Source organism: Aptenodytes patagonicus, chromosome 2 (assembly GCF_965638725.1).
Source record: "Aptenodytes patagonicus chromosome 2, bAptPat1.pri.cur, whole genome shotgun sequence".
Lineage (NCBI taxonomy): Eukaryota > Metazoa > Chordata > Aves > Sphenisciformes > Spheniscidae > Aptenodytes > Aptenodytes patagonicus.
The window spans coordinates 15,780,920-15,807,645 of NC_134950.1; the positions used below are offsets into that span (position 1 = coordinate 15,780,920).

Consider the following 26,726-nt stretch of genomic DNA (forward strand, 5'->3'; position numbering starts at 1 on the left):
CTTTTCTCCAGGCTAAACAACCCCAGTTCCCTCAGCCGCTCCTCAGAAGACTTGTTCTCCAGACCCCTCACCAGCCTCGTTGCCCTTCTCTGGACACGCTCCAGCACCTCAATGTCCTTCTTGTAGTGAGGGGACATAAATTTGTGACAAAAAATTGTGACATAAAATTCTGCTAAACAGCCAAGGAGAAAGCTAGGGGCAAATATATGTTCCTGATGTGTAAATATGAGCTCAACTTTTTTTTTTTTTTTTTTTTTTTCCCCTTTAGAATATTCACTAAATACTAGTATTTGTACAAAATCTGTTCTCAGGGTGGTTGAGCTGAAATCCATTACACTAGTCTGTTTGCCAACAGACACTGAAGTAGTATTGCTTTAATGACAGCATAGTCATCAGACATTTTCTGGTGCATTTTGCTTGGATGGATTAGGATTTAGTGAAATAAAAGCTACTTGTGCTTGACAAAGTATAAGTTCTTTCAAGTCTGTGATTGTGGTTAGTTTCTTATCTTGTTCTGGTTCTTGTTGTTAAGCATAAAATTTTACTTAAATGTGAAGTGTTTCTGGCAAATGGTTGACTATTTTTGAATGTTTTTGTTTATACTGTTCCAATTTACAGTATCATCTCATGAGAATTATTCATTGTGGAATTCAGATTTAGGGAAGGAAGTGAGAATTATTTTATTAAAAATATGATGAGTAATTTGTGCTCTTTTTTCTTTCTTTTATCATTCATTATTCTTAAATATCATATGACACAGTTTACAAAATATAAATTACATTGTCATCTGAAGTAAAACTGCAGTGAGATGTAATTTTGAAGGTTAATGCAACTGAACTTTGATGTATTTTGTGCCTTTTAAAAATTTCCTACCAGTTTCTGCATAGTTACTTTTGAGGTGTTTTGATAGCTTCTTGTGCAATGTTTCCCTCAGGAGAGAGCTTATTGCCCCTACAAGATAGCTTTCAACAGTTACAGCAACAAGGTAAAGTGAAAAAGATCAATATTTCATTTCAGAAGGGCGTTTCAGAAAATTGGTTTAGAACTGCATTTTGACTGTTCATTTAATGGTCTTTTTTATTCTCCTATAATATTAGGATGGCCTCCAGTTCTTCAACCTGTATTAAAATTGCTGGTGTTTAAGCCAGTAGCTCACTTGGTTTGCAGCTCTAGTTTACGCAACACTTCAACAATTTAAAAATTCCAAATACATAGTTTGAGGACAAAAAAACCCATTGCATAATACGATTTTCTTGTCTTTGTGTTCTAGGTTGTGTTAAAGATCATTAAACATTACCAAGAAGAAGGACAGGGGAATGAAGTGGTCCAGGGAGTGCTGCTGGGTCTTGTGGTGGATGACAGACTTGAAATCACAAATTGCTTCCCTTTCCCTCAGCATACAGAAGATGATGCAGACTTCGATGAAGGTAATGGTTACAGTTTTGCAAAACTTTAGGTAAAAAAAAAAAAAGTCCATATGTGCAAAAAAGGATTTTTATTTTTTTTCCACAGTGACCAGAAGCTTGTATGTGATCAGAGAGTATTTTCATTTGACTTGAGGTATCAATGTGTTACTTACAATGCCATCCTGCATATCCAACTGAAATCTTGTCTCTGTAAGGGAAGTTATAGGGATAAATACTGTATTATATGGACACGCTTACTTTAGAGCAGGACGGTCCACACAGGAAGTTACATAAGTTTCCAGTCAGTAATTCATATAGACTTTAAAACTTTTTATGAAAATGGCTGTGTGTGTATTATATGTATGTGTATATATACATGTACATATGTACGTAGTCAGGCATACAGATTGCCCCTCTGTAGATTTATTTGTATGTGTTAAGTACTCTTTGAAAGCCTGGAGAGCAGAGCTTCTTAAGTTTAAGAGCACTGGCTAACTTGAAATCTGGGTGATATTTTTGTTTCTCCAAGTGAGCTAGAAGTAGCATCAGTGGTTTCTATCTGTTTTGGTGTTTCCTTGCTGGTCCTAGTAATGTTTTGTTATTGCCACTGTAAGTCAGTATAATTGGCTTGACACAGAATGGTATAAAATCATAAAGTAAACTTGAAAGGCTTAGACTTCTAATCTTGGTAATATATATATATGTGTGGGTGTGTTTAATGATACTAGTAGAAATGCTTCTTTGTTAGGGCTTAAGGAGAGACAGTTTATCTTCAAGAGTAAAGTGGCAATGTAGTCACGGTAGTTGTGGTTAGAAGCTTGATTCTATCTACTTTTGATAATTCAGTGTAAGCGAGATTACTTAAAGTATAAACCGCTTGTTCTTGCTTATAATGAGGTTAGTTATTAGTAAATTAATGTTTTATCTTATTATGAAAGAATCTTAGACTCTGCCTTTAAAACAGAGATCATTTTAAGAATTCTTTGCAATTTGGTAAGGTTTCTTAGCTGTTTATTGCTTCTGTTGTGGGATTATACAATTTGCTATATGAAAAAAAAGAAAAAGCAAACTGCAAGGGAATCTTAATTGTTCTACATTAATATGGTGCTTGAGTCAGAACTACATTTTATTAAAGCCTGAAAGATGTTTTAAAGATTCCTTCTCTTCTGGGGCTCTTCAAAGGATTGGAGTAATCTAAATTTTTAATTGGGGCCCATGCTTCAGTTTTTCCTGTAGAAAATGGCTGAATTGTTTCCATGTAGCTAGGAAGGTACATGGAAGGTACTCCTAGGCAAGCAAGGAGTGAAATAAATTTCTTAGTTTCTGAGATGGATTCATCTCACCATATGATGGCTACCATGCTGAAGTTGTAAGCCTGTGATCTTGTATGCAAGGTTCAACTGTTTCTGCTTGGGAGAAATTTTATTCCAAGAAAGTGACTCTTGTTACCAGTCTTTCTTTTTCCCTTTTTAGCAAGTAGGCAATAATCCTGGCATTAAGTAAGGTGCAAAAGGCAATGCTTGTGGAGCTTCCCTCACCTGGATGTCTTGGCTCATCAACCTTCTGTTCCCATGCTGCAGGCACAGAAAGAAGAGCAAACTCTAGCCAGAGTGGAAAGTGAACCTATCACAGTGACGCCGATGCATACCTCTAGCAGTGACAGGGAATTTGCAGCCAGGTCAGGGGAGCTTGCCTGTGCTGAATCATCGAATCATTTAGGATGGAAAAGACCTTTAAGATCATCAAGTCCAGCCGTTAACCTAGAACTGCCAAGTCCACCACTAAACAATGTCCCTAAGCACCACATCTACATGTCTTTTAAATACCTCCAGGGATGGTGACTCCACCACTTCCCTGGGCAGCCTGTTCCAATGCTTGACAACCCTTTTGGTGAAGAAGTTTTTTCTAATATCCAATCTAAACCCCCCCGGCGCAACTTGAGGCCATTTCTTCTTGTCCTATCGCTAGTTACTTGGGAGAAGAGACCGACACCCACCTCGCTACAACGTCCTTTCAGGTAGTTGAACCCTATAAGCCAACCTCGAGCCATTTTGTATTGGTCTTCATCTAGCCTCTACTGTATGCGTCACGGAGGGGTTCCCTCTGTATTCTTCTCAGTGAAGTACAGTTAAATAGACTGAACCATTCAGGAAATGCACAGCACTCATGTTCATTCTGCATTCCTTTTACTTAGGGACTGTTCAGCCCTTTGACCTATGTAGTAGAGGCTAGGGAAGATGAAAACCTAAACAAAATGGCTCTTGAGGTTGCCAGCTGAGGGTTAGGTGCCTTTTTAGGCTCTACATAGAGTTGTCTTCTGTCTTGCCAATGTGAAAAACAATAATGTTTTATAAATACTCCTTGTTTGTTTTTCCTGGAGCTATGTTTCCCTATGCAAGCATCCTGCCAGATTTTCAAAAGATTCTTTTTTCTTCTAGATACAGATACTCCAGCAGAGAAATCTCTTGTTATATGCCAGAACCTTAAAATTCAGGATGCTAAAAACCAAACAAGGCACCTCCCTCTCCCTAAGACTTGTGTGTTACATCAGTGTCACAAGTGGCTTTATATATTTGCACAAATTCAGGCCCAGCGATACAGAAGGAAAGAATAGGGGACTTGGCTCTGCAGTGCCTCCATCACCCAGAATGATACTTAAGATTGTTCTCTTTGGTCAGAATAATGTTGTATTGTCTTTTCTTCTTGCTTAGTGTATATATTTTTTTTATAATTTTTTTTTTCCCCTTGTCTAAGATTCTGGAATAGGAACAATCCTATTGAGATTCCAAGTTTCTGGGCCTGCAGAAAGCATTTCTTAGCGGACTTTGGTCATACTTCATCTTGTGTTAATGCAGGGACTGTTGCACTGGCTGAAGGGCCACAGTACCCCAGCTGCCCTTCTCCTGAGGGGGGGGAAATGGGGAACAACCTTGGTGTGGTTATCTGTTGGCAAACTAATCTGCTGTGCTGAGAATTGAGTGAATACACCCAAAAAATAATTTCTTCTGTATCATTTTGCAAGAGCTCTAGGAACAGGTCACCTGAAAAATACTCATTTGCCTTGTGGTCTCGAGGTAATCGTTGTTAAGAGAATTGAGCTTACGTACAGGAGGGTGATATTTGAGCAAACAAACTCTTGGATAATTGGCAAGAGACACTTAAGCTAATGTTTTCCTTTTTTAAACTGAGCAAATCTAATATAAAACACATTTTTGAGGGTGCTAAGAAAATATCCTTAATTTGAACTTGAAATAGGTATGCATAACATTTAAGAATCAATTTGATAAAGATGTATTTCTAACTTGTTAGCAACAACCATTTCTTCAGATATGTTTAGCTATGCTTTTGTTATGGTGCCATTTTGTCTCTTGCTGCTAATGCCTGAGATAATACTAAGTTTTGACTATTTGCTGCAACAGAATTCCTTCAAAAATTTCATTTCTTATTTAAAACCCATACCCAAACTTGTTCTTTTAGCACAAGAACATTTTTTAGTGCAGTTTGAATTGGACTATTTCTAGAAACTACAGAAAACACGAGAGGGTTTTTTTAGCTTCAAGTAATTCTTATTATAAATCTGGGAGGATTGTCTACCATTTATGAATCCACAGGTGTTTTTCATCTTGGAAAGCTTCTCCTGCAGTGTCGTCTTCCTACGATTCTTTTTACAAAGTGTAATTTTTTTGTAAGATTTTCCTGTCAGGGAAGTCTTAAACACCTAGGTTGGCCTGCTGCAGCACAAGATTTTTGGAGGGGGTGGGAGGGTTCAACCCAGCTCTGTGTTAGAAATCTGTAGGTGAAGTTTAGTTGATGATGTGTGAGCTAATGGGGGAAAATTACAGAACAGGGGTATGTTGTTGAGTCTTCAGCAAAAGATGCTTCAACATGAGTGTTTGATATTTTGGGGCTGCACTCTGGACTTTTGGGCAGGTGTTTACTTTTCAGATAACTGTGTTTCCTTATTACTAGTGCACTTAAATCTTCATAGGTATTGAATTTATTTCTCACAACACAGATCTTAAAATTAAAGAAGATACTTTCAGTTATCTATGCATACAACCCCATTCCCGGGTGCGTCTCCCCATCCTCCACCCAATGGATTCAACTCTTGTTTAGGGAAAATCAGACTTCTGCTGTAAGGATTTTTGGCTTAGGCACTTCTGTGAAATGATGCAATCCTCCAGCTTGTCTTTGCGAGGGTAGTTTTCAGAGAATTACTTTCACTTTAGGGCATTTCCAAGCTTTTGTCTGAGCAGTTTTGCTTTCTTTCAGTTAAGGTTTACAAAAAAGGTGTAATGCATGAGGTGTATTTTCTTCCTAAGAAATAAATGTATTATTCTTGACTATAAATTGTGTCTCTAAGCGGCACGTTAAGTTCGATCCTTTGCACTTCATTGTTTTTATCTTCAGTGCTATTCATTGAGTAGCTCTTCTCCCTGTTTAAAGGAAATTTATATTCCTTTCATGGAAAACAGCAGTTAAAAATGTAGTATACATCTTGTAATTCATTATAGATCTTGTGAGACATTATTTTGATAAGGTATTTTGAAACATTTTATTTCAATCTGATATATTTTAGTACCTTACTTACAAAACTGAGGTAATAAATTAAGTGCTGTGGTAATTACGCTAATAGAAACTTCAAGACAGTTACATAATTATACATCAAAATAAGTTCTAGAAGGTTGTAACTTTTTCTTCTTTTATAACTATGCAGAGTTTTTGTTAGATTCCCTCTGGAAGGCTTCAGATGAGAAGGTGATGCTGCCTTCTCCTTCCCTCCCCCCCCCCCCCCCCCCAACATGATTTTTACTTTCTTACCTGAGAAGGTTAATTTTGTTTCTCAATTTTCAGGTTAGAAGTATCTAGATGATTGAAGATTCTAATACCTGTATCTTTCTGTGCTGTAGGTTGTTATTTAGTTCTATCATCAGTCAGTAACAACTAGAAATAACATAGTGCAACATTTCCACAGAAACACCATTTTCTTTGTTTGCGGCTTCTATTTAGCCTCAAATGAATGCAGTTGCATATGGATTAACATGTCGTAGCTCCTATATAGTACTTTTTCCGGGTTTTAATTGGCCAGGGGTAGCAGCAGTTCATACTGCTGAGCCTTATCTCCAGTGTGGCCAGTACAGTGACCTGCGATATGCGATCCTTGCAGAAGCAGAGGCTTCAGGTAGCTCAAAGGGACATGCTTAGAAAAGTTAAGACAGAGCAATGAACTGAATGCGTGCTTTTGAACTGTTGCCTACTGCAGTGAGAATGAAGTGAGTGTTGGCTGTGTTAAGGCCCTTCCTGTTTTATTGGAGGACTTGTTCTTGAGGTTGCATTTCTTGAAGTGAAGGCTGTGGTCTGCTACACCGGTTTGACATTATGGGGGCTTTGAGACCAAAGACACATGAGTTAGTACGCTTTCCAGCATACTGTGTCTCAGTGCATGGGTGTGGTGGTGTTCGGTGGACTGTTTTGGCTTTTTAAAAAGCATCTTAATAAAAAAGGCTACTGTCTTCTAGAGTTCTTTTTTTTTTTCTTTTATTAAGTTAATAGTGTAGCTTCACAAACAGCCTTGTGAGTACAACTGGAGAGGTAGTATAAACCCCCGTATGGTCAAACCAGAATCTCCCAGACAGTATGTATATACCTATAGAGAACAAATGGACTATGTGAAGGTTGATTTCTTTTGCTAGTATTGCTGTAGAAGTCCTGATGTCATTAAATCACAGCCCCCTAGCTGTGTTGATTCATCTCCTTTTTGTAAAGATTTCTGTCAAGGCTAAATTTTGTCAATTTTTCTTGTGAAAACAGCTTCCACTTATTCCCATTTTAAATCTGCTAGTATTATAACTCAAAGGTTTATCATTGTAGGCATATCTTTTATTTCTCTTGTATTGTTGCAGGACAGAACTTGAGCATGCTGTAACTGTGTTCTGAATAGGCAGACGCAATTTTAGCTGACAAAGTTTTTTCTGCTTTTTTGTTTAGGTTTATTCTCTTTAGGTATAACAGTTGGCAAAAATAGAGAAGGTCATGTGTATTGTCTTTTATTGTAAGAAAATGGAACGTTTATGAAATACAGAAGCCCAGTTATATGAAATTTATTTCCCTAAGGACAAGAACGGATGACCCAAAAGCTCCTAAATCACAGTCTTGGTTCTGGTTCCAGTTGTGGTCCATTTATCTGAATTCCTCAACTGTGTGGGTTTTTTTTTTAAGTTCCTTTAGTAATTTAGGAAGAAAGCTATACTATGTAAATGTTGACTTTTCAATTACTAAGTGCTGGCAAAAGCCCATCGGGTTTGTGTGTGCATTTATGAAGTTTGACTTTGTGCTTTATGTAAAAAGAATACTGAATTGTAAGTTGGATTTTTTTCTTTATCATTTGGGTGTAAAGAATTAATGAAATAGTCTGCAGACTTGGTGAGGATTAATTTATATAAGGAATTCAGATGATTATGATAAAGGGTGGGTGGTCACTTGTTAAACATGCAAAACAGTCTTGTCTAGTCTTCCATGTTTTGGTTTTTTTGTGGGTTGCCAGAACTGATATGGGAATATACCGATTGACAGAGAGTTTGGTTATTAGGTGTGCTTAATTGTCCTGTAATAAGATGTATCACATAATCAAGGTTCTTTAATAAAGCTGCTAATCACATCTGAGTTACTTTGTACTTTACCTGTCACTGGTGCGAGTTCTTGATTTGTTTCCTAAAAGGGAACTAATATTGACATTGTTTGCATAATTGTCATGGTTCAGTGGAGTAGCAGGCATGCAGCATGTTAAATGTTTTGCCTAAGTTTTCATACTGTGCAGACTTCTCTCTACTGGAGGTTTTTGTCTTTATTGGGCAAAGAAGAAGAAATTCAGGTAAAAGGCTACTTTTCACGGCACAGTCTAAAGTTCCCTGTATGTGCGGATACATGGACTTGTCTATATCAGATACAGCAACGTACCCCAAAGTATGTTTTTGTAATATAAAGTCCTAAGAAAAAGTGCTTTTAATTATCTTAAATACAACAGAGGAACGTGAAGAGTACGTGTATGTATCCTCAACTCAATTTTAAAGCTCTTTTAAATCAGGCTATGGACTGAAAGCAGCGTGGCAGCAGGCGGTCTTGGTGGAGCCCCCGTTAGAGGGCACTCGAATCCAGCACACAAGCCTCCAGGCTGGACTGCTTTCTGAGCCAGGAAACCTGGGGCTTGCAGACAGAAGAGGGATAAAAATTATTTTCATCTGATAAGGTTCATAAAATCTTTGATACAAATGTATTCTGAAAATATGTTACTAAGCGCATTGAATTAAATACAGCTCTACTGACTCAATGTTTTTTCGTTTCTTAAATCAGCCTAAATGTGCTGCGTGTCCTAAGGAACTGTATAGATTGGTAGAATTTGATTCAGACACTTTTGTGTGTGTATATGTATCCTAAAAGCAGAACAGGAGCTTTCTTGTTTTGCAGGTTCTCTTCTTCACTTCCCAGTTCTACCACCTGTAACTAAGAAAGAGGAGATAGCACTTGTGATGGATCTTCTTAGACAGCTTATTTAAGTAGGTTTATACTGCTAGACTTAAAAACTGCATTAAACTATTCCTTTTCTGATAGTATTGCATGAAATGCCTGAAATGCTTTGGTTATTGCACTTCTGGACTTTCAAGTTGATTTTTACTGTAGAGGCAATGCTTTAAAGTGGTAGGCAAATCCTTTTGTTCAATGTCTAATTTTGAATCAAAAAAGAGAAATTATTTTGCTCTTTAAAGCACCAGGGATATTAAAGTTTTATTTAAATCTAGTTCCATTAAGATTTTGCTGCAAAAGAAGTTAGTGTAATTTGCTTTTAAACACAGAAATGCTGTACTATCTTTTTATCTTTTTGTTTAAGAAAACATATTTCATGGCATTTTTCCTTGAGTAATTATAAACATAAAAACCTTGTGGTTGCCTAAATTCTGAAAAATTCAGTCATGATTTGTTTGATTTTTTTTTTTTTAAATAAACCACAATCGCAATGGCTATTAACATATCTAATATACTTTCATGCTGAACTTTACTGAAAACTATGCTTAAGAATAATTGTTTAGTAATCCTAAAAATGAAGTTAGAGAAGCATCTATTTTAAGTGATAGGTAGTTTGCTGTATGTAAATATCTTTTAGCAGCATTACAACGAGCTGGAAGACTGTATCCAGCTCAGTTTTGCATTCAACCATTTCACTATATGCAAGTTTTGACCTTGAAGCCAGGAGATTTTTACTTCATAGTTTGTGTTCTATCTTAAATGTATTCTTTACTTATAATCATGATCAGTTAGTTTGCTATATGGATAGTTCATATAGTTTTGTAACACTTGCAGAAACTCATTAATTTTTATGTAATCAATATGAAAGTCCAATTTCTTTTTTTACTTTCTGCAATTTAGGTAAAATATTACAAATTAGCTATTCTGAATTTGATTTTTCTTGCTAATATAATCATCTCAACTCTGACTAAGGACATTAAAGAGGATAACTAATTAAATAATAAAAGTATATTCAGATGTTTAATATCTGTTCTTTGATTTCAGGTATCAATCTCTGAAGTTTATGTCTATATTATAGTTTGTGACAGTGATTTGAAAACATTAAGCCTTACGCTTGCTGTTTATTAGGGGAGAGAAAATGTACAGGTTATTTACCCTGAGTACTCAAAAGTTTTTAAACTAATTTTTGATGAGTTACAAAGAATCTAAATGTTGTTTGATTTTTACAAATTAATTTAATGTATTATTTGTTCAGTCTTGGGAATATGCAAGAGCTCTGAAATATGAAAATACTTTATATTCTTCCACACTTTAAATCACACAGATGCAAATGACCTCATGTTTATATTTTATTAACTTGTGGAAATATTATGGTAAACAATATCTAATGTGCTAGTTCCTATTAAAAGCAGAGACTCCCAAGTAATTCTTTTAGCTGTTCTACTACAGATTAGTTTATGAAACAATGTTGCTGTGAACATATGGCAAAGGTGGAACTTGTTGGCTTCCCCCCCCCTCCCCCCCGCAATGTACTCTATCATTTACTGAGCATTTGAATTTTGCTGTACTGCAATTCAGGAAAAAAGTCTGGATATAACCATTTGTATTTTAAGGAAACAGAGTTTTTTCAGGCAATTGCTAGAACATATAATAGACATCCTAGTAGATCCTGTATTCATCTTACCCAACTGAGGTAGGTGCCTTCTTGGGTTCCTAAAAGTTAGAAAAGTAATAGCTTTAGGCTACCTCTGTGTTTGGAGGAAGTAAAGCTTCATCCAGAAGGAAACCCAGACTGTGTAAAGACGGTGTTGTCAGTTCTGGTAAAAACGTTCTACTTCTTCATCCTTGATTATGACTCTTCAGTCTTAGACAACGTGCTACAGGAGTGGACATTTCCATTGGACTGCCTGGATCACTCTCTGCTTTTTGCATGTTTTGTTTTGGTCTGTAGCATGTCCTTTCTTAAGAGACCGATTTGCTTGTGGTCCCTGTGTTCCCTCGTAGCTTTGGCTAGATATTTTGACTCTATGCTTGTTTGTTCTTTTGGTAACACTTCTCCCAGTATGACTGGACCAAGAGGAAGAGAGTGTTCTTTTAACACCTTCTTACTACCTCTTTCCATTCCCCCTGCTTTCCTTTTTTGCTAATGCAAGTATTTAGCCATTTCCTTCCCTGAAGAATGCTGCAATAAACTTGAGGGAGCTGAAGAAAAGTATGGCAAAATGAATAAATCCCACGTGCTAATATTTTATTCTGAGAGCCCAAATGAAGGAAATGCCTATAGTTCTATTGAACAACAATTCAAATCAGTACATCTGGGTAAAAACTAATAGAAACTGACTGAAATAAGTAGTAGTAGTAAATAAAGAAAAATCTTTTTGGTTCCTGTTTCTTGCTCCATAATGCTTTATGGATTTCTCAACGGCATAATCTGGAAAAATTATGTAGCATTATTATTCTCTTCTAGAAGAAAATTATACATACTCGAGGTATAGAACACATTAAACCCAAGTCGCACCTTTTTTGTTTATAGCATTTATATTTATTTTATTGATGGAAAGAGAGATGCGTTACTGTTCCAAGGTTCAGTACTGAATATTGAATCAAATACTTGAGGAATAGACTTGAAATCCATTTTGCTAACAGGAAACCTACTGCAGCAGTGAAGTTGAAGGGATAAGAAATTGATTCACAAAGATTACTAAACTTAAAAGATTTTTCTAGAGAGAGAGTAGTCTTTGATAGAAAAGAGAAAAATCCTTAGTAGAGTTTAAGTTTAGATCTATATTTTAGCATTATTTATAATTAATATATGTTGTTAAATCCAGTGATGCAGTGAAAGATATGTGGAGAAACTGAAAAAGCTCAAACTGAGAAAATCTTATATTTTGCTGTAGTGTGGTGAGCCAGTGTATAGAATCTTAATAAGAACAAAATTTAAGGAAATAAAAACTTTAAAGCTCTACTGAAAATGAGCTGGGTGTGCATAGCTGCACATGTAATAGTGTATAGTAGCTTGAATTATTATATAATTCCTTATCAACTGTATCTACAAAGTGTATTTATTGTAGATAAGGTTGTTCTCACCCATCTAACTGCAAGACATTCACTGTATTCTGGTTTGTGGTGTGTTGGTTGAGAAGTTGCTGTAGTATGCAGCTTGTCTTTTGTTTCACTGTTTGCTGAATACACAGTTTGATTTCTTTTATTGGATTACATGCTTCAGTTCAGTGTAAATTCACGCAGTAGAAAAATACACATTAAAATAGATTGTTTACTCTTCAGTAAAATACTCATGCATCTTTGTAGGTTTAGTGTGATAAATCCTTGATGCACATATTTATAGCCAACATGCAGCATTGTGGAGTTTTAGTCAATAATAGAAATGGAAAGATTTCTTAAAACTTTTTTAGAAAAGAAGACAGGCATGTTTTTTGTGCGATATATTTAGGTCATAAGGGACATCTGCTAAGGATAATTTTTTAACACTTGCTAACAATTCAAATAAAAAATGGCCTATTCATCAGTCGTATTGTTCCTGACTTGGCTAGTGTGGATTTTAGTGATTCCCGATGTGCATTCAGACTCTCTTAATTGCTGGTTTCTTGCTGTTCTATCTTATTGTTTTATAGGACAATGCATAAGCGGGCACAGAATAATCAAAATGGTTTCCCTGGCCATATTAGGCACCTAACAAATGTATTTGCTGTGCAATGTGTGCATGTTTTTGCAAGTGGAAGTCTCGTTGAAACAAAATAAATCTTAACAGGGAAATAATTCAACAAGATATGAACGTGCTATTCAATATGTGTGTGTGAATGTATATATTAAAATATATTTATACATATGTGTATATATATTTTTATATATATATAAAAACCTAATCCATGTGATATATCTTGGAGCTTTTATAGCGTGCATTTATGCAGCAGAGAAATTAAGAGGGGTAAGTTAGGGAGGCACTACAGACACTGAACGTCAGGATTTGAGAGTTCTCAATAAACTGTTATATAGTGCCAGTTTTGTGCCTTTGGTTTAGAAAGAAAAGCTGGTTTAGAGATATTTGCAGTATAACTGAGCTCTAATCTTTTACATTCTCATGAACTCAGAATTTCACTTAGCTGTAAGGCGTTTGACTCCTGAAGAGGTGCATGTAACATTCCTCGAACTAGCACATGCGAGGCAGATAGCAAGATGTGCAATGCTAGGCTTCATTGTTTGAGGGGAGAGAGGTTATGGTGGGGTTTAGGTTTTGATATTGGTGAGGCAGGGAAACTGACCAGCTGAAGTCTGGCAAAATTACTGAAAGGGGTATTTGCAATTTGACTTCCACATATAGATGGAAATAGATTCCCCCCCCCCCCCCCGCCCCCAGCATTTTTTTTTTTAGCACTTTGTATTGCTCCATATTGTGTTCTTGCCTACCAATAGAGTAATAGTTGTTTATTGCTTTTGGATAATTGTTCTAATCATTAAGTGTTTCTATTTAATCCAGTCTGTGCAACTCTGAACTGTTTGTGATAGTGAAAGGAAAAAAAAAAAGTAGAAATCATAGCTTTTGCAGCAGGTTGGGGGAAGCTTTCTTCATAGCTTACTCCAGGTGTTGAATCTTGTTTAAACCGAAGTCTTATCCCTCTGATCAATTTTGGGAGGAAACAAAAGGACTTTATTTGCGAGATTTGTTACTCTCCTTTTTACTCTGTTGTATTAGCCAAGCACAACAGATGATTTTTAAATTCCTGTGTAGCTGCAAAACATGAAAATATTCCCCCCCCCTAGTTCTTTCAGTGATTTTTAGTTCCACTCTGACAAAATGTGTTTAGGAAAACTGGTTTGGGCTATTAAAGCAATACCAATGATTGGGAATAAATCAGTTTGTGGCTGTTATGTCAGTTGTTGAGTACAGTTGAAAGACCATAGTCTATGCAAATGTTGATTTCATTCTGAGTTTAAATCTGTAGCTGTATGGCTTAAATGAAGAATTTTATCAGACTTCATAGTTGTTCTCCGCATTAAATAGTGTTGAAAATCTGATTTATCTATACACTGTTGATTAAAACAGTTTGGCAAAAGCTTTATGTAAACTGCTTTACTTAAAGTATACTTTATGAAATGTACAGTTTAAGCATAGAGCTGCTAATTTTCTGTGGCTACAGCCTGGGAGAAAAGAATGAGGGAAGACCGTTTGCGAAGGGAATTGAAGATGCTGTTGTAAGGATGCAGTTTGGACACTGGGTGCCACTCCTGGTACACACTGAGGCTTGAAAGCCTTTCTCACGCAGTGGAACAACAAGCACTCTTAAAAATGGAGGTCTTTGTTACTCAGGAAATTCTGAAGGTCTTCGTCCCCTGAGCCAAGTGGTTCCTCTAGTTGAAAAACATATTCCTGAGTCCTACAAGGAGTAACTAAAGCTTTAAGGGCAGGATTTCTTTTTTTATTATTTTAATTCTACTGAGGATGATTTTCTAGACTTGATGTGTTGCTTTCTTGTTATGTAGCTCTCTTCATGTACAAGAAAGACAAGGTTGCAGCACCAAGTATTCAGGAACTAGACCAAACATGGCAATTCTCCTCAGGAATAGGAAGAATAATTTCAGAAGAAACAAACAAAAAAGGAATGAAATGTCTCCTTGGAAGTATTTTTTTTTTTTTTTTTTAGTGTTTTGGTCATGTGCCTGTTAGAATAGTACAATGTCAAAAGTCATTGAGTGGTGTGTTACTGATAGAAGACTAGATGAAAAGACAGTTGAGGATTGGTTTGGGATTGATTAACTTACAGAAACTAGAATTGGAGGCATATAGTGATGGTTTCCGATAGGCACCAAGTGCTGAAGGTAAGAGGAATGCCGAGGAGTTGGAGTGAGGAGTGGGAGTAAGAAGTGTTTAGATGTAAATTGGGTCAAGGTTAGTGCTCCCATCCTGAAAGCTGTGTAGCTCAAACTAGGAAGCGCAACGTGATTTATGCTTTACTGTGCTCATGCCTGGAGGTGTCAGCTGGCGCTGGGTGTCCTAAACATTGTACAAACACATACTTGCTCAGGAGTTTAGGTGTCCAGGTCTTAATGGCTTTCAGTGGAATATTGGCATCTCTACCTGGCTAATTTGGAAACTGAGATTTCAGTTATAACTGAAAGGCAAATGGGGGTTTGGAAGGCTAAATGCCATAGCATTTTAAAATGTTAGACTTCTAAACCTGATTTCCATGCAAAAATTTTATCCACTCTTTTGTTTGAAAAGGAATTGAAATAGTGGGTCAGAAATTAAAACGTGCTTGGAGCGGGGGGAAAGCAAGACACTACTTGAAATAATGAATGGCAGCGTGAGGGATGACAGAGTTCCTTGTAAAATTCTACTTTGATGCAGTGGTGTAGAACTAAAAACAGTAAGTCCCTCCGTCCTCAAATGTAGAAATTTGAGCTCTTGGTTTTACTTTTTAAAATGACATTTGAAAATGGGTTCCTGTTATTCACAGTGCTCCATTCTGTGACGTTTGACTGAATCTTCCAAGACACTTTTCTTATAATGATGTTTCAAGTGAAAAATTAATTGATGTATTTGGATGCATAAAGCACAAAGTTAATGAAGAATAAATGTCAAATCATCTTTTTTTTGTCTGCTTGCTGTCAGATCTTTACTTCTTTTAAAGGTAAAGGCTTTCAAAAGTACTTAAAAATATTGACTGTGTTTTTAATTGAAACTTGCAGGTTAAGTCTCTTAAGGTTGCCATTAAATTTTTTTTCAACTTTCCAGGACAAACACATCGGCCTGCAGAAAACTATGGCAAACATGAGTGTCTTGGTATCTCCTTGTAATTAACTAAGCTTTATGTAGATAGTGAATAATCCAAAGCCACATTGATTTCTGTGGTTTTGCCAACTGTGGCAAAAAGCCTGACTCTTAAAAGTATTTTTTAACTTTTTTTTTTTCAATTAGACCTTCTTATCAAAAGGCACCAGATAGATAAGCAAAGCCAGAAATTAAAAAACTGGCAACAAACCTTCTTTTGTAGTCACCTGGAAATCTATTAAGTGGGCCACTTGAAATAATGAGTATGGCATATGATAAGCTAGAGCCACCTGGGTTTTATTAGGCCACTTGATGCTTTGATCACAACTTTATTTAGAGAGTTGTCTGTTTATAGTGTCAATGTTCCTTGTTGTCAATTTAGATTTTTAATCTGACACAGTAAAAAGAGGGATAGCAAAAAGCTAAGACAGTATTCAAATCAGAAATTGGTACGGGAGAGGTGCTAGTTCAACTTGTCAACCTTGGAACAAAAGCACCTGTTAAACAGGACCTGTAATCTGAAAGTAGAGCAGTAGATGATTTTCAGTGGATGTGGGACACATCTGCATCATGCCATGGAGATCAATGGTGATAACGCTTGTTGGGAGCAGACAGAGGAGTTCACATGGAGCGGTGCGCTGCCATCTTGGGTGGAGGGATCAGGGTGGGCATCAATAAGGACGTGTGTATGTTGGCGTGTTGCAGCTGTGTCCCTTAGGAGCTGGTGTCACGAGCAAGCATGGCTGCAGCACCATGTGCACAGCTCTGCATTGCACTGTGAAACAGCTGGGTTCTGGTCTAGCTTTGGGTTCCCAGCGCTGCCCTCTGTACGATGCAGACATGCTCCATATGATTTTCCTTTGCTTTCCCTTCACGCATTTAAGTGGCATGTTAACATGAAAGAAGGAATACTTAGGTCTGTCCTCTGATCCTGCTCATTCTTGCTAATAAACTAATAAAATCTGAACCATCTTAATAACTTGAATATGGGAACTATGTGTCTTTATTCTTTCTCTTAATAAAATTTTGATGTGTCCAAGGAAGAGCAATGAAGCTGGTGAGGGGTCTGGAGAACAAGTCTTATGAGCAACGGCTGAGGGAACTGGGGTTGTTTAGCCTGGAGAAAAGGAGGCTGAGGGGAGACCTCATCGCTCTCTACAACTACCTGAAAGGAGGTTGTAGCAAGGTGGGTGTTGGTCTCTTCTCCCAAGTAACAAGCGATAGGACAAGAAGAAATGGCCTCAAGTTGCGCCAGGGGAGGTTTAGATTGGACGTGAGGAAAAACTTCTTCCCCGAAAGGGTTGTCAAGCGTTGGAACAGGCTGCCCAGGGAAGTGGTTGAGTCCCCATCCCTGGAGATATTTAAAAGACGTGTAGATGTGGTGCTTAGGGACATGGTTTACTGGTGGACTTGGGTAGTGTTAGGTTTGCGGTTGGACTCGATAATCTTAAAGGTCTTTCCAACCTAAATGTTTCTATGATGCAGTTTTGCAGAGATGAAATAAAACCATCACTATATACAAAATGCCTAGGTTGTAACTTTTTGAGGCTTTGCTGATTGGCAGACATAGGAGAACTGCTTGTTTGATAGCGTCTGTGTATTTGGTTTGGTCATGGATACTTAAGCATATTATTCAGCCTCTAACAATACTGTTTTTCTTGCCGAGTTTATCAGGTACTCAGCACTGCTGCTGAAAATAACTCCCCCCCCCCCCCCCCCCTTATTTTTTTTTAGTCTATAACAGGATAACAGGTAATGTTTAATGATAAGGGTGACAATAGTTCTTAATTGGGATTTTCTTTGTTTCTCTTGTATGTTTTGGAGTTCTTCAGAGTAGGCAGGGTGAAGGGACATTTGATTAAGTCTCCTTTAAGAAAAAGGTTTCTGCAAAAGAACACCACCACTTTTTTTTTCCGTGTCCAAGATGGCTGCAAGAAGCAGCAGTGGGTTTAATTTCTATCAAGGGAGGGTTAGGTGAGTCACGAGGAGAAAGACTGTAAGGGTAGTGGTACGCTATGGTAGGTTGAGGGGAACTCTGGGGTGGTCTCAAAGGATACGTTAGCCAAACGCTCGCTACAAACAATATGTAATGGGAGGAAACAGCTATCAAATGATTTTTAGCTCTGTCCGTATGATTTTGATATCCTATTTATCCTGAATTCAAAAGAGACTTTTAAATTACCAAAATCTATGCATTTCAACATCTGTAATGTGATCAACTTGTGTGGTAATATTTTCCATACACACACACACACCACCCTCCATATGTAGAAGTTTTCATTTGTGAAGGGATTGATGTGAAGGTGGTTTGATTTCACTGAAAATATTTAGAGTTATGAAATGGAAAACTGGACTTTGTATGAAAGCATCTCAAATGCTGTAATTCAAGTATCTCAGAATAGTATAAAGGAGAAATAATGTTTTACTTTTCATTATTTGGCATTTTACTCAATTGTATGTGTTGCAGTTTTTCCACTTTTGACACAGAGGAAGGTAGTTGATGTGAACATGGTAAACACAGTGTAATGTCCAAATGTCTTTGGGATCCAGTACGTGATAAAATGAGAACATGTCATTTCGGGGGGGGGTGGTGGGAAATAGGGCAAATCCTCCCCACTTCTGATTTTTTTTTTCCTTGTTTCCAGATTACATTCAAAAGTTAAAGCCGCCTTATTTTTTTTTTTCTTGCAAAATCTAATTTTTCCTTGATATTTTTTAGGAATTTGAGTGTAAAATTTAAAGTTCATTATATGCAAGCAACTGTTTCATTAAGCCATGTTTTCTCTTTCAGAACAAATAAAATTTAATTATTAAGCTAAATATTAGTTTTAATGTTGAAATTTTTTACATTCAAAGAAATGCAAAAATTATCTTAGTTAAAATAGCAATAGGTCTGTATTTTCAGGTCACATGCATGCAGTGTATATATACCCTTCTTGCTTATTTCACATCTCCTTTCTTCAGAAGTTCTCATCATTGTGTCACTGTCCTTCAACTCGCTTTACAGTTTAAGGAAACCTCTTCAAACATGTGCCCATAGGAGATGCTGCCCTGACTTGTATGGACCTAAGTCCCGTAACTCCTGCCAGTTGTGCTTCTGTGATTAGCGAGGGCTCTGGCTGGTTTGTAGTTAGCGCTGCTGCATGGTCCTGAGCAGGCAGGGGTCCTGCTCACACAGTTTGTGTGAGCAGTTGTTCCAGCAAGATCTGTAGCTGAGCCCTTGTTTGTACGCTCGTGAACTGGAAAGTGCCATATAAATGAGGACAGATCTGCGACTGCCTGTGGTTATCTGGACCTGGCCCACGTATTCGAGACACCTCCAAATATCTTACACAATGAGTCTATTTCTGCCTGGATCAGTTCTCAAACATGGTACTACGCTTAATGTTAAAAAGGTATTGGCCAAATAAAGCAAGTGGTAGCGGTCAATTTTTATATTTGTCAAAGCATAATATTAATGTACACTCCCAATCCCCATTAACTTTTTTTAAAGTTAGCTAAAAGAGTGATACAACTTCCATGATACTCTTACGGCTTTCTCCCAAATGTGTGTGTTTAAGTATGGAAACTAGTTGATCAAATGATTTTTTTATTGTAAATTTGGATAAAAATTGTGGTAACACAATTAACAGCACACTTTTGTATAAGCTGTTGTTAGGAAACATGCTGCTGAATTCTGGGCCTTCAGCTCAGATGGACACTTTTGTTTTAGTTTCCTAGTAAGGTCTTGCAGATCTTTGGCTCAGATAAAGGCCCATCCCCATTTTTTTAAAAAATTACAGGAAACTGTTACAGGAATAAAGTAATACAACTTCCACTCTCATGAAAGATCACTGTCGTATCTTGATAAAAACGAGATCACTGTTCTGTTTTTTTCAAGAAATGGCTAAAAGTGTTAAGAGAATTGTAGATGTGGTTGAATAACTAAAGCTTTCACTGAAGTTGTTTGCTAATACTAACTGTATTTTGTCTATAAATCCATTCAAACTCTTACAAGTTAATAAAAAAACCCATTTTTATTATGTAGGAATAGAATTAATATATCGTGACATGAGCAACATAATTGATCAGGTGTTTTTAAACACTTCAGCAGTCTTTTAATTTAAAAAGTATTAAACACTTAGAAGTGCCGTTGGTATTTTTCTTCCCAGAATACTTTTCTTCTCCAGTCAGTACTTCTGTAAATGTATATGCATGCTTCTTTTTGTCTCTGTGTAGCAGAAAGGTGTATAGCGCACTGAACATCTATAAAACGCTATTGCTGTTGGCTCTCTGAAAAGGGAAAAATATTCAAAAGAGACTTGGAAGAAAAGAATGGAAAGGGACCTTGGTTTCAGGCCTGGGGAACTGCAAAGCACTTCTGAGCTGCTGGAAGAGAGAGAAAAAAAAAAGGCTTTGTTTATACTAGTAAATCATAACTAGAAGCTATAGCGAATGCAGAACAAAAGTGGGTTTAGCCAGTGTTGTGTAACTTTGATCATCATTATGGTTTGTTTTGCATTTCCTTCGTAGTGTCCCACCAGGCTGTCTTTGAATCGGCTTTGTTGTCATCGTGTCATCCACACATGCAGACTCTGAAACTGCTGTTCTTCCATCCTATCTGGAACCTTGCAAATGCTGTATTTTCTTTAACTTTCTAAAGTGTTTTGCTTTTTCTTCCGTCTTTTGTATGGAATATCACTTTATGGTAAATTAATATTTACTGTCACCTCTTTTCTAAAGTCTCTCCCATCCAGATTATGGCATTAGGGTAACAGTTGATTTACGACTATTTTCGTCTCTCTCCTTGATCTTTCCCTTTCCTTCCCCCAGCTTGTCCTGCTAACATAGAGCAGATCTGCCCTTGCTTGCACCGCTGCTCTTTTTCCCCTGCACTTCCTGCTTTGAAACCTTTTCTCTACTTGATCCTCTGACCTGCAGACCGGGCTGATAAAAGCGCAATCTCTTTGCTGTGCCGTCCTTTTTGCTACGTCTGCTGGATCCCTATCACCAGTGAATCATGACTGCGAATTTTCCAGTGTTTATGTTACTGCATCCTCCAAAATTAAGATGGTTTTATTTAGAGGGAAATCTTAATCTAATATATTATTTGAATAACATTATGAGGAATGAAGTGTAAGTGTTAAAACTGGTTATAGACCCGATGCACGTTTTGAAAAGTATGCAATTAAAAGTTAAATTTACAAAGATGGCTAGTGATCCTTTTGCTCCTCCTACGCTACAGCTTTTATGCAAGTTAGATGGTATCTGGCAACATATCTGTTACATGCAGCTGACAGAAGTTTCATGGATCTCCTAGTACTGCAGCCAAAAACTCGATGTCTGTATGCAGCTTGCAGGCTGTGTATTTGGGCAGTCTACCTGAAGCTGCAGATGTCTTGAACCAAACGCCCTGTTTTATGCAGGAAAGTGTAGGTAGCTGAACCACAAAAGTGCACTGTGTCTAAGATGTCTGCTGCGGGGAACCCAGCCAACGTATGTAGTGGAGAGTTTAAATGGTTGTAAAGCTGCCAACACTAGGTAGAAGGTGGGATAAGAGAATGATTTGTACCTAGAGTGTGAGATTAATACCCTGCACTTGCATAGCACCTTTCATTTGAGGATCTTGGCACACTTTATGATCAGTTAATTGCCTCATAACCTCTCTGTGAGGTAAACTATCACTAGTTTACAGTTAAAAGAAACTGATTCATAGAAGACTTTAAGTAACTTCTTCGGGATGCCTGGGTAGTTGTGGGAGAAACCTGTGAAGTTTGTCTCATGCTAATTTTGGAATGTCTAACATCACAACACTTAATTTCCCTCAACAAAAGGCACTAACTGATTCTCGCTCTTTCTTGCTCCTCCATCTCTTCAGTTGTGTGGGTTCCTTTCCTGTGTTTTTTTTGCCCTGTGGGCCTTTGAACTGTGGTCTTACAGGTGGCAGCTGTAGGGAACTGTTGGAATGGGAAGCGAAGTGCTCTTTTAACTGTGAGTTATAAGCACTGCAACTTGTCTGTCTTTTTTAGATGCTGAAGAGCAGAGTCTTACCATGAAAAGAATTGAAGTCTTTTGACTTTCTTCCCATTCTCCTCAACATACAGCTGTCCTAAAGCTTCTCCCTATGTTCCCTATTGTTCTTGTCACTTAGAGAAATCATAAACCGGTAATCCTTTAGTGCCCGAGTTACCATGCTCATTCGCTAATGTGTGTATTGCTGGTGATGGTCTAGCAATGCTAGGTGAGCTAGACATTACTAACTAGTAATGCTCAGTTAAGGCATGGCTTTGTCTCTGTTAGAACTTACAAGCGTTAAATAAAATTGCATTTCGGTTTTAGTGTATGAATGCACCTCTCTGTGGCCCAAAGAAAACTTTCACAGTTAGTTTATTCCTAATTAGCCTTTTTCACGTTAGGAATAAAATAATCAGAACTATCTTTTTAATTGTTTTAATCATGTCTGTATAAAATTCCTGCTTGTCTATGCTTGCTAAAAAGACAGGAGTAAGTAGAATTTAATATGTGCCAGGAAAGGATACATTGCGTATTCGGTTGAAGAGGTGTTGGAATATGAAAATTAAATTTATCTTTTAGGGAAACAGTGCTACAGGCTGCATCCTTCGTAGTAGTATATATATAAAAAGCTATCTTTAGAAAGGCCACTGAGAGTAGTAATTCTTAAGATAGAAAAGTACTTCAAATTTTTTTGGAACTATGACAATTTATATTCTGATTTGAAGTACACATGGATAAAAATGGACGCTGCCTACACCCCCCCACCCCCTCCAACTTAATGAAACGTGATTTTCTTGTTACATGTACCAGTTCTTGTTAGTAGTGACTTTCTTCTGGTTTTAAGACACTGGACAGTGAGAGGTGGTGAAAGAAAGCTGGTATTAGCCATGTGCTCAGTAAGCAAAACACGTTTTTTTGACCTTGGCTTTGGAGATGAAAAAGAAAAAAAGTAAACAGAACTTTCCCTTAAGATACTGCAGACTTGACAAGACTGATAATTGTTTTTAATCTTTCATTTCAGCTGCTGTTGCCTCACAAGAGAAGGTATTTTTTCTTCTGCTTCTTAATAGGCAGTAACGCGTCTCATGCTACAAGGCAAAATCGTAAGGTCAAGTATTCAAGATAGACAAAATTTTTGTTACTTACATATTTTTTTTACCCCAAACCTACTGTTTAATTGCTCTACTTTTCTGATCTGCATCTCATTTAGCAAAGCTATACAGTACTTCTTCCTTAAAATAAGAGCAACTATAGCTGAACATAATTTAACTAGTTTCTTAGAGAGATATTTTGACAGATGTACAAAGCTTGTCTCTGTTACAGGAGGCAATTTTAGAAGCTTTTTAGATGGCCCAAGGATGACTGTTGTGATGGGAAAGGTAATGGATTGTTTCCAGGGAGAAAACTTACCAGCTTTAAGTTCAAAAAACAAGTTGAGTGGTTTTGAGCTAGATGCATCTGCTGATGCTGTTTTTAAAAATGATGCTTTTACTCCTGTAATGTATTGCGTACACGTAATATTAACCAGCTTACTCTAGCTTATCATCCTAACTCCAGGAAAGTTAATTAGGGTCACGTTAGGTATGTTACAAATTTCAGAGGTTCATACTGGTAAGTGTTCAAACTTGCACGATAGATAGCTGAGCAGGATTAATCCCTTGTCTTGTAAGTATACCTGCAAACCTTTTGACCATGGCTGTTTCCTTCTAGTGTTTAATGGTACTTGTTGTGCTTTTGGGATGTAATTAAAGAGCAGGCATTAGTGGACTACCTGTTGCTGTAGCCTCAGTAAAAGTTATGGTCATCTTGAAGAAAAACAAATGCCTTTGGTTGTTTTTCTCTTCTGCGTAGTACAAGATGTATGGTGTTGTGCGGTTGTTATTTGTTTATGTGCTCCTTCTGCGTGGGGTTTCTCTCCCGACGGACTTGCATGCGTTTTTCATTGTTGAAATTGTGCTAATGCATCGCCCATTTTCAGTGCTCAGTTAATTTGTCACACAAAAGATAACTGACTCTGCTGGCCATAAAATTTGTTTTATTGCCAATACATTTAAACACTTCTGATTAACTTTTATTGGGGTCATTTTATTAAATTTGATGCCTGCGAGTATCATGCTGAGGTAAAGATTGCTACTTCAGATGCCACAAATTTTATTAAATTGTTGTCCGAGAGTATGGTGTTTCTTTGTTCCTGGCCTGGACATCAAGTTGATTTGAAATCTGGCAAAAGAATGTGTTGTTTCCTTCTTTTAAGTTGGTATCATGCTAAGTAGTAGGGCCTCCCAAACGCTTTACACAATTATTTTTAAAACATGCAGAAAACCCCAGAAATATGAAGAGACTTCTTTTTAAAAGCTTGGATGGCTCATTTGAAGGACAGATTTATTTGTTTTGCCTCTTCTACAAAAGCATTCACAAAATAATAATGCCCAAGAAAATGTAACTCTTTGCAGGTAGAGTTTTATTGTCTTTACAGAAAATAATCCAGCTGACCTATTTGAAACACATATTTGCTGTTTCCCTTCACAGTGGGCTAGAAATGAAGTTTTTAGTATTTAATGGTTCAGCCCCGGAGGAGATTTTTTCTTTTTTTTTTTTTTTCCCCCCTAACTGAACTGCCTACTTTCAGTGCAAGTTAATTAGATTTTACTCCCAAGAAGAGTAAGACAGTAGTAGTCTCACTGCAGCTCAATATTGATTTGAAGATTACATTTTATTAATTTATACTTAAATAATGAAAATGTATTTATTTTTAAAGAAACATTGCTGTTAGAAGTAGATGCTTGTATGTTTATTGATAATAAATAAATTTTATATAACGTAATGGAGACTATATCATGAAGACTTTATGTGGTAATTAATTGATATCATAGCAGTCAAACAGTATTACAAGTCCATTCTGCTGAGAAATAGAGACGTGCCAAAGAGTTACATACTGGGACTTGAACAGGCCAAGTAGGTTATTAATTTTAAGTAGTAAATGGGCTACTAGGTAATGTTTACCTACAATTTATACTGGGAAAAAGAATGTCTTTAATAGGCTTTTGGAGAAAATTTTAGATGGATTAGCCCTGGTCCCCAGCGGTAAAAAGAAAGGCAAAGAAGGATTGGGAAAACATACCAGAGAGTAATGCTTAAGAGAAATGCAGAAGATGATAGCTTACTACTTTTATGTTTACAAGATGATAATTTACTACTTTTGTATTTACTCAGTGAGAGTTGCCTAAGTAAACAGGCAAAGCTTAAGCAGCAGGGACAATGGAAAGAAATATGGGCTAAGAGAGAGATCACAGCAATAAGAAGTGGAGAGAGAGGAGAGGAGAATTTATACCTGAAGAAATAATGTATTTACTGTGGTGTGAGTTGTAATTTGGTGTTACTGGGAGTGAAATGGTGATGGGAAGTAGAAGTTATAAGGCAAAGTATTGGTCTTTCTTTTTGAGCATAGTCTCTCTTTTCATAAAGATAAGGCTAAAATGGGTAAGTTTGTTTCCTACATTATAAAAATTGAAGGATTTGATTCAATGCATAAAAACAGCATTTGAGAAATTTGATGAACTGTGTGCTAAGTGATTATTTTACCTCCACGAGAGACCCTGAGGATGTGCGAGTTTTTGACACTGAGGGAAATGTGTAATTCTTTAAAATAACTCCTGCTGCTAACCTAAGTAAAGAGAGAACTTTCGTATGGAAACCTAATATATGCGTTCCCTAATATATGCAGATACGGTGTTTCATGTAGGCTTTTCTGTGGCTCCCAGTAACACAATTGCTGAACATCTGACAGCAATGAATGTATTTCACCATAAATTGGCACTAATCTGTGCTTTGGATGAGAAGAGGATAGTAATCTTTTGCCTGATGTCACCTAATCTGATTTTCAGTTCTTCAGTTACATAAACACTACAAAATCAAAATGTGGGCATCTGTTCTAGAACATTTGGTGATTTCTTTTTTAATAGTAATTTCTATTTTCAGTTTGCATCTTCTGTTAAAAAAGATTTTTTTTTTTTTTTTCTTTTTTCCCCCTCAGGCTTTCATGGACTAGTCCTCTCCTTTCATATTAAACCAAGGCTTTCCTTTTCTAAAAATGAAGGCAATAGCTGTGAAATGTCTAATTTCTTGAGCATTAAGTAGGTCTTCATGTGAAGAGCTAAAGCATACCAGCCCTCTCGCTTTTTTTCAGAGGAACATGCTTTCTTTAAAAATAAGTACTTTTTCATTATTTAAGAAACATTGCTGTTAGAAGTAGATGCTTTGTATGCTTTTTAAAAATTACTAAAAATACTTTATCATTGTGTGCTCCATCATGTTAGACGGTATTTCATGATAAACACGTATAAGGTACAGATTACAAAAACTTAGTGTACTGTATAGATGTTACGGAAGGTGATCTGTCTATGTACTAAGAAAGATGTTTGCTTCTACTCAACAAAACCAGATTATTTTCTTAAGCAAGAGAGCTGTTTATACAAAATATTGTCACTTCAGGATACATACGAAGTTAATGACTAGATGAATCTGTTTGAGGTGCCATCAGATGGTGGTATGCTTTTTTGGCACACCATACTTACTAGTATTCTGATGTTTCAGGCCAGATTTTATTTTAAACATAATTTATCTGAAAACTGGGCATGTAAATAGTGCTCTCCCTCCTCCCCAACAGAAACATGCTTTTTAAAAATTTTGTCTGAGATGTTTAACTATGTCATTGTAAAACCAACTGGAGAACAAGACCTGAACAGATATGAGAGTCACAGTATTTGAAGTTTGCTCTGTCTGCTGTTTTTTGTAGGAACATTTTTTCTTTACAAGTAAGAAGAAAATAAATTGCAGTAAATTACTATAGCTGGATGGCCTTCATGGAAGTTGAAAAAGAAAGAAAAACAGCTGACTTGCTAATAGATTGTATAATTTGTTATTGAAAAAAAGGATACTTCACAGCTATTAGAAGACAGTGGACAATATTATAACCAGCTAGAGGAAAATGGGTTGTAAGTCATTCCAAAATAAATAAA

The 26,726-nt window shown here is 36.8% G+C and overlaps 1 protein-coding gene across 1 annotated transcript in view; it reads left to right on the plus strand.

Annotated features, from left to right (window-relative positions):
- EIF3H (eukaryotic translation initiation factor 3 subunit H) overlaps positions 1 to 26,726 on the plus strand; it is a 91,439-nt gene that overhangs the window by 21,684 nt on the left and 43,029 nt on the right. The window contains exon 2 of the mRNA XM_076329208.1: positions 1,271 to 1,427. Coding sequence (XP_076185323.1) covers positions 1,271 to 1,427 — 157 coding nt within the window. The remainder of the gene's footprint in view (positions 1 to 1,270; positions 1,428 to 26,726) is intronic.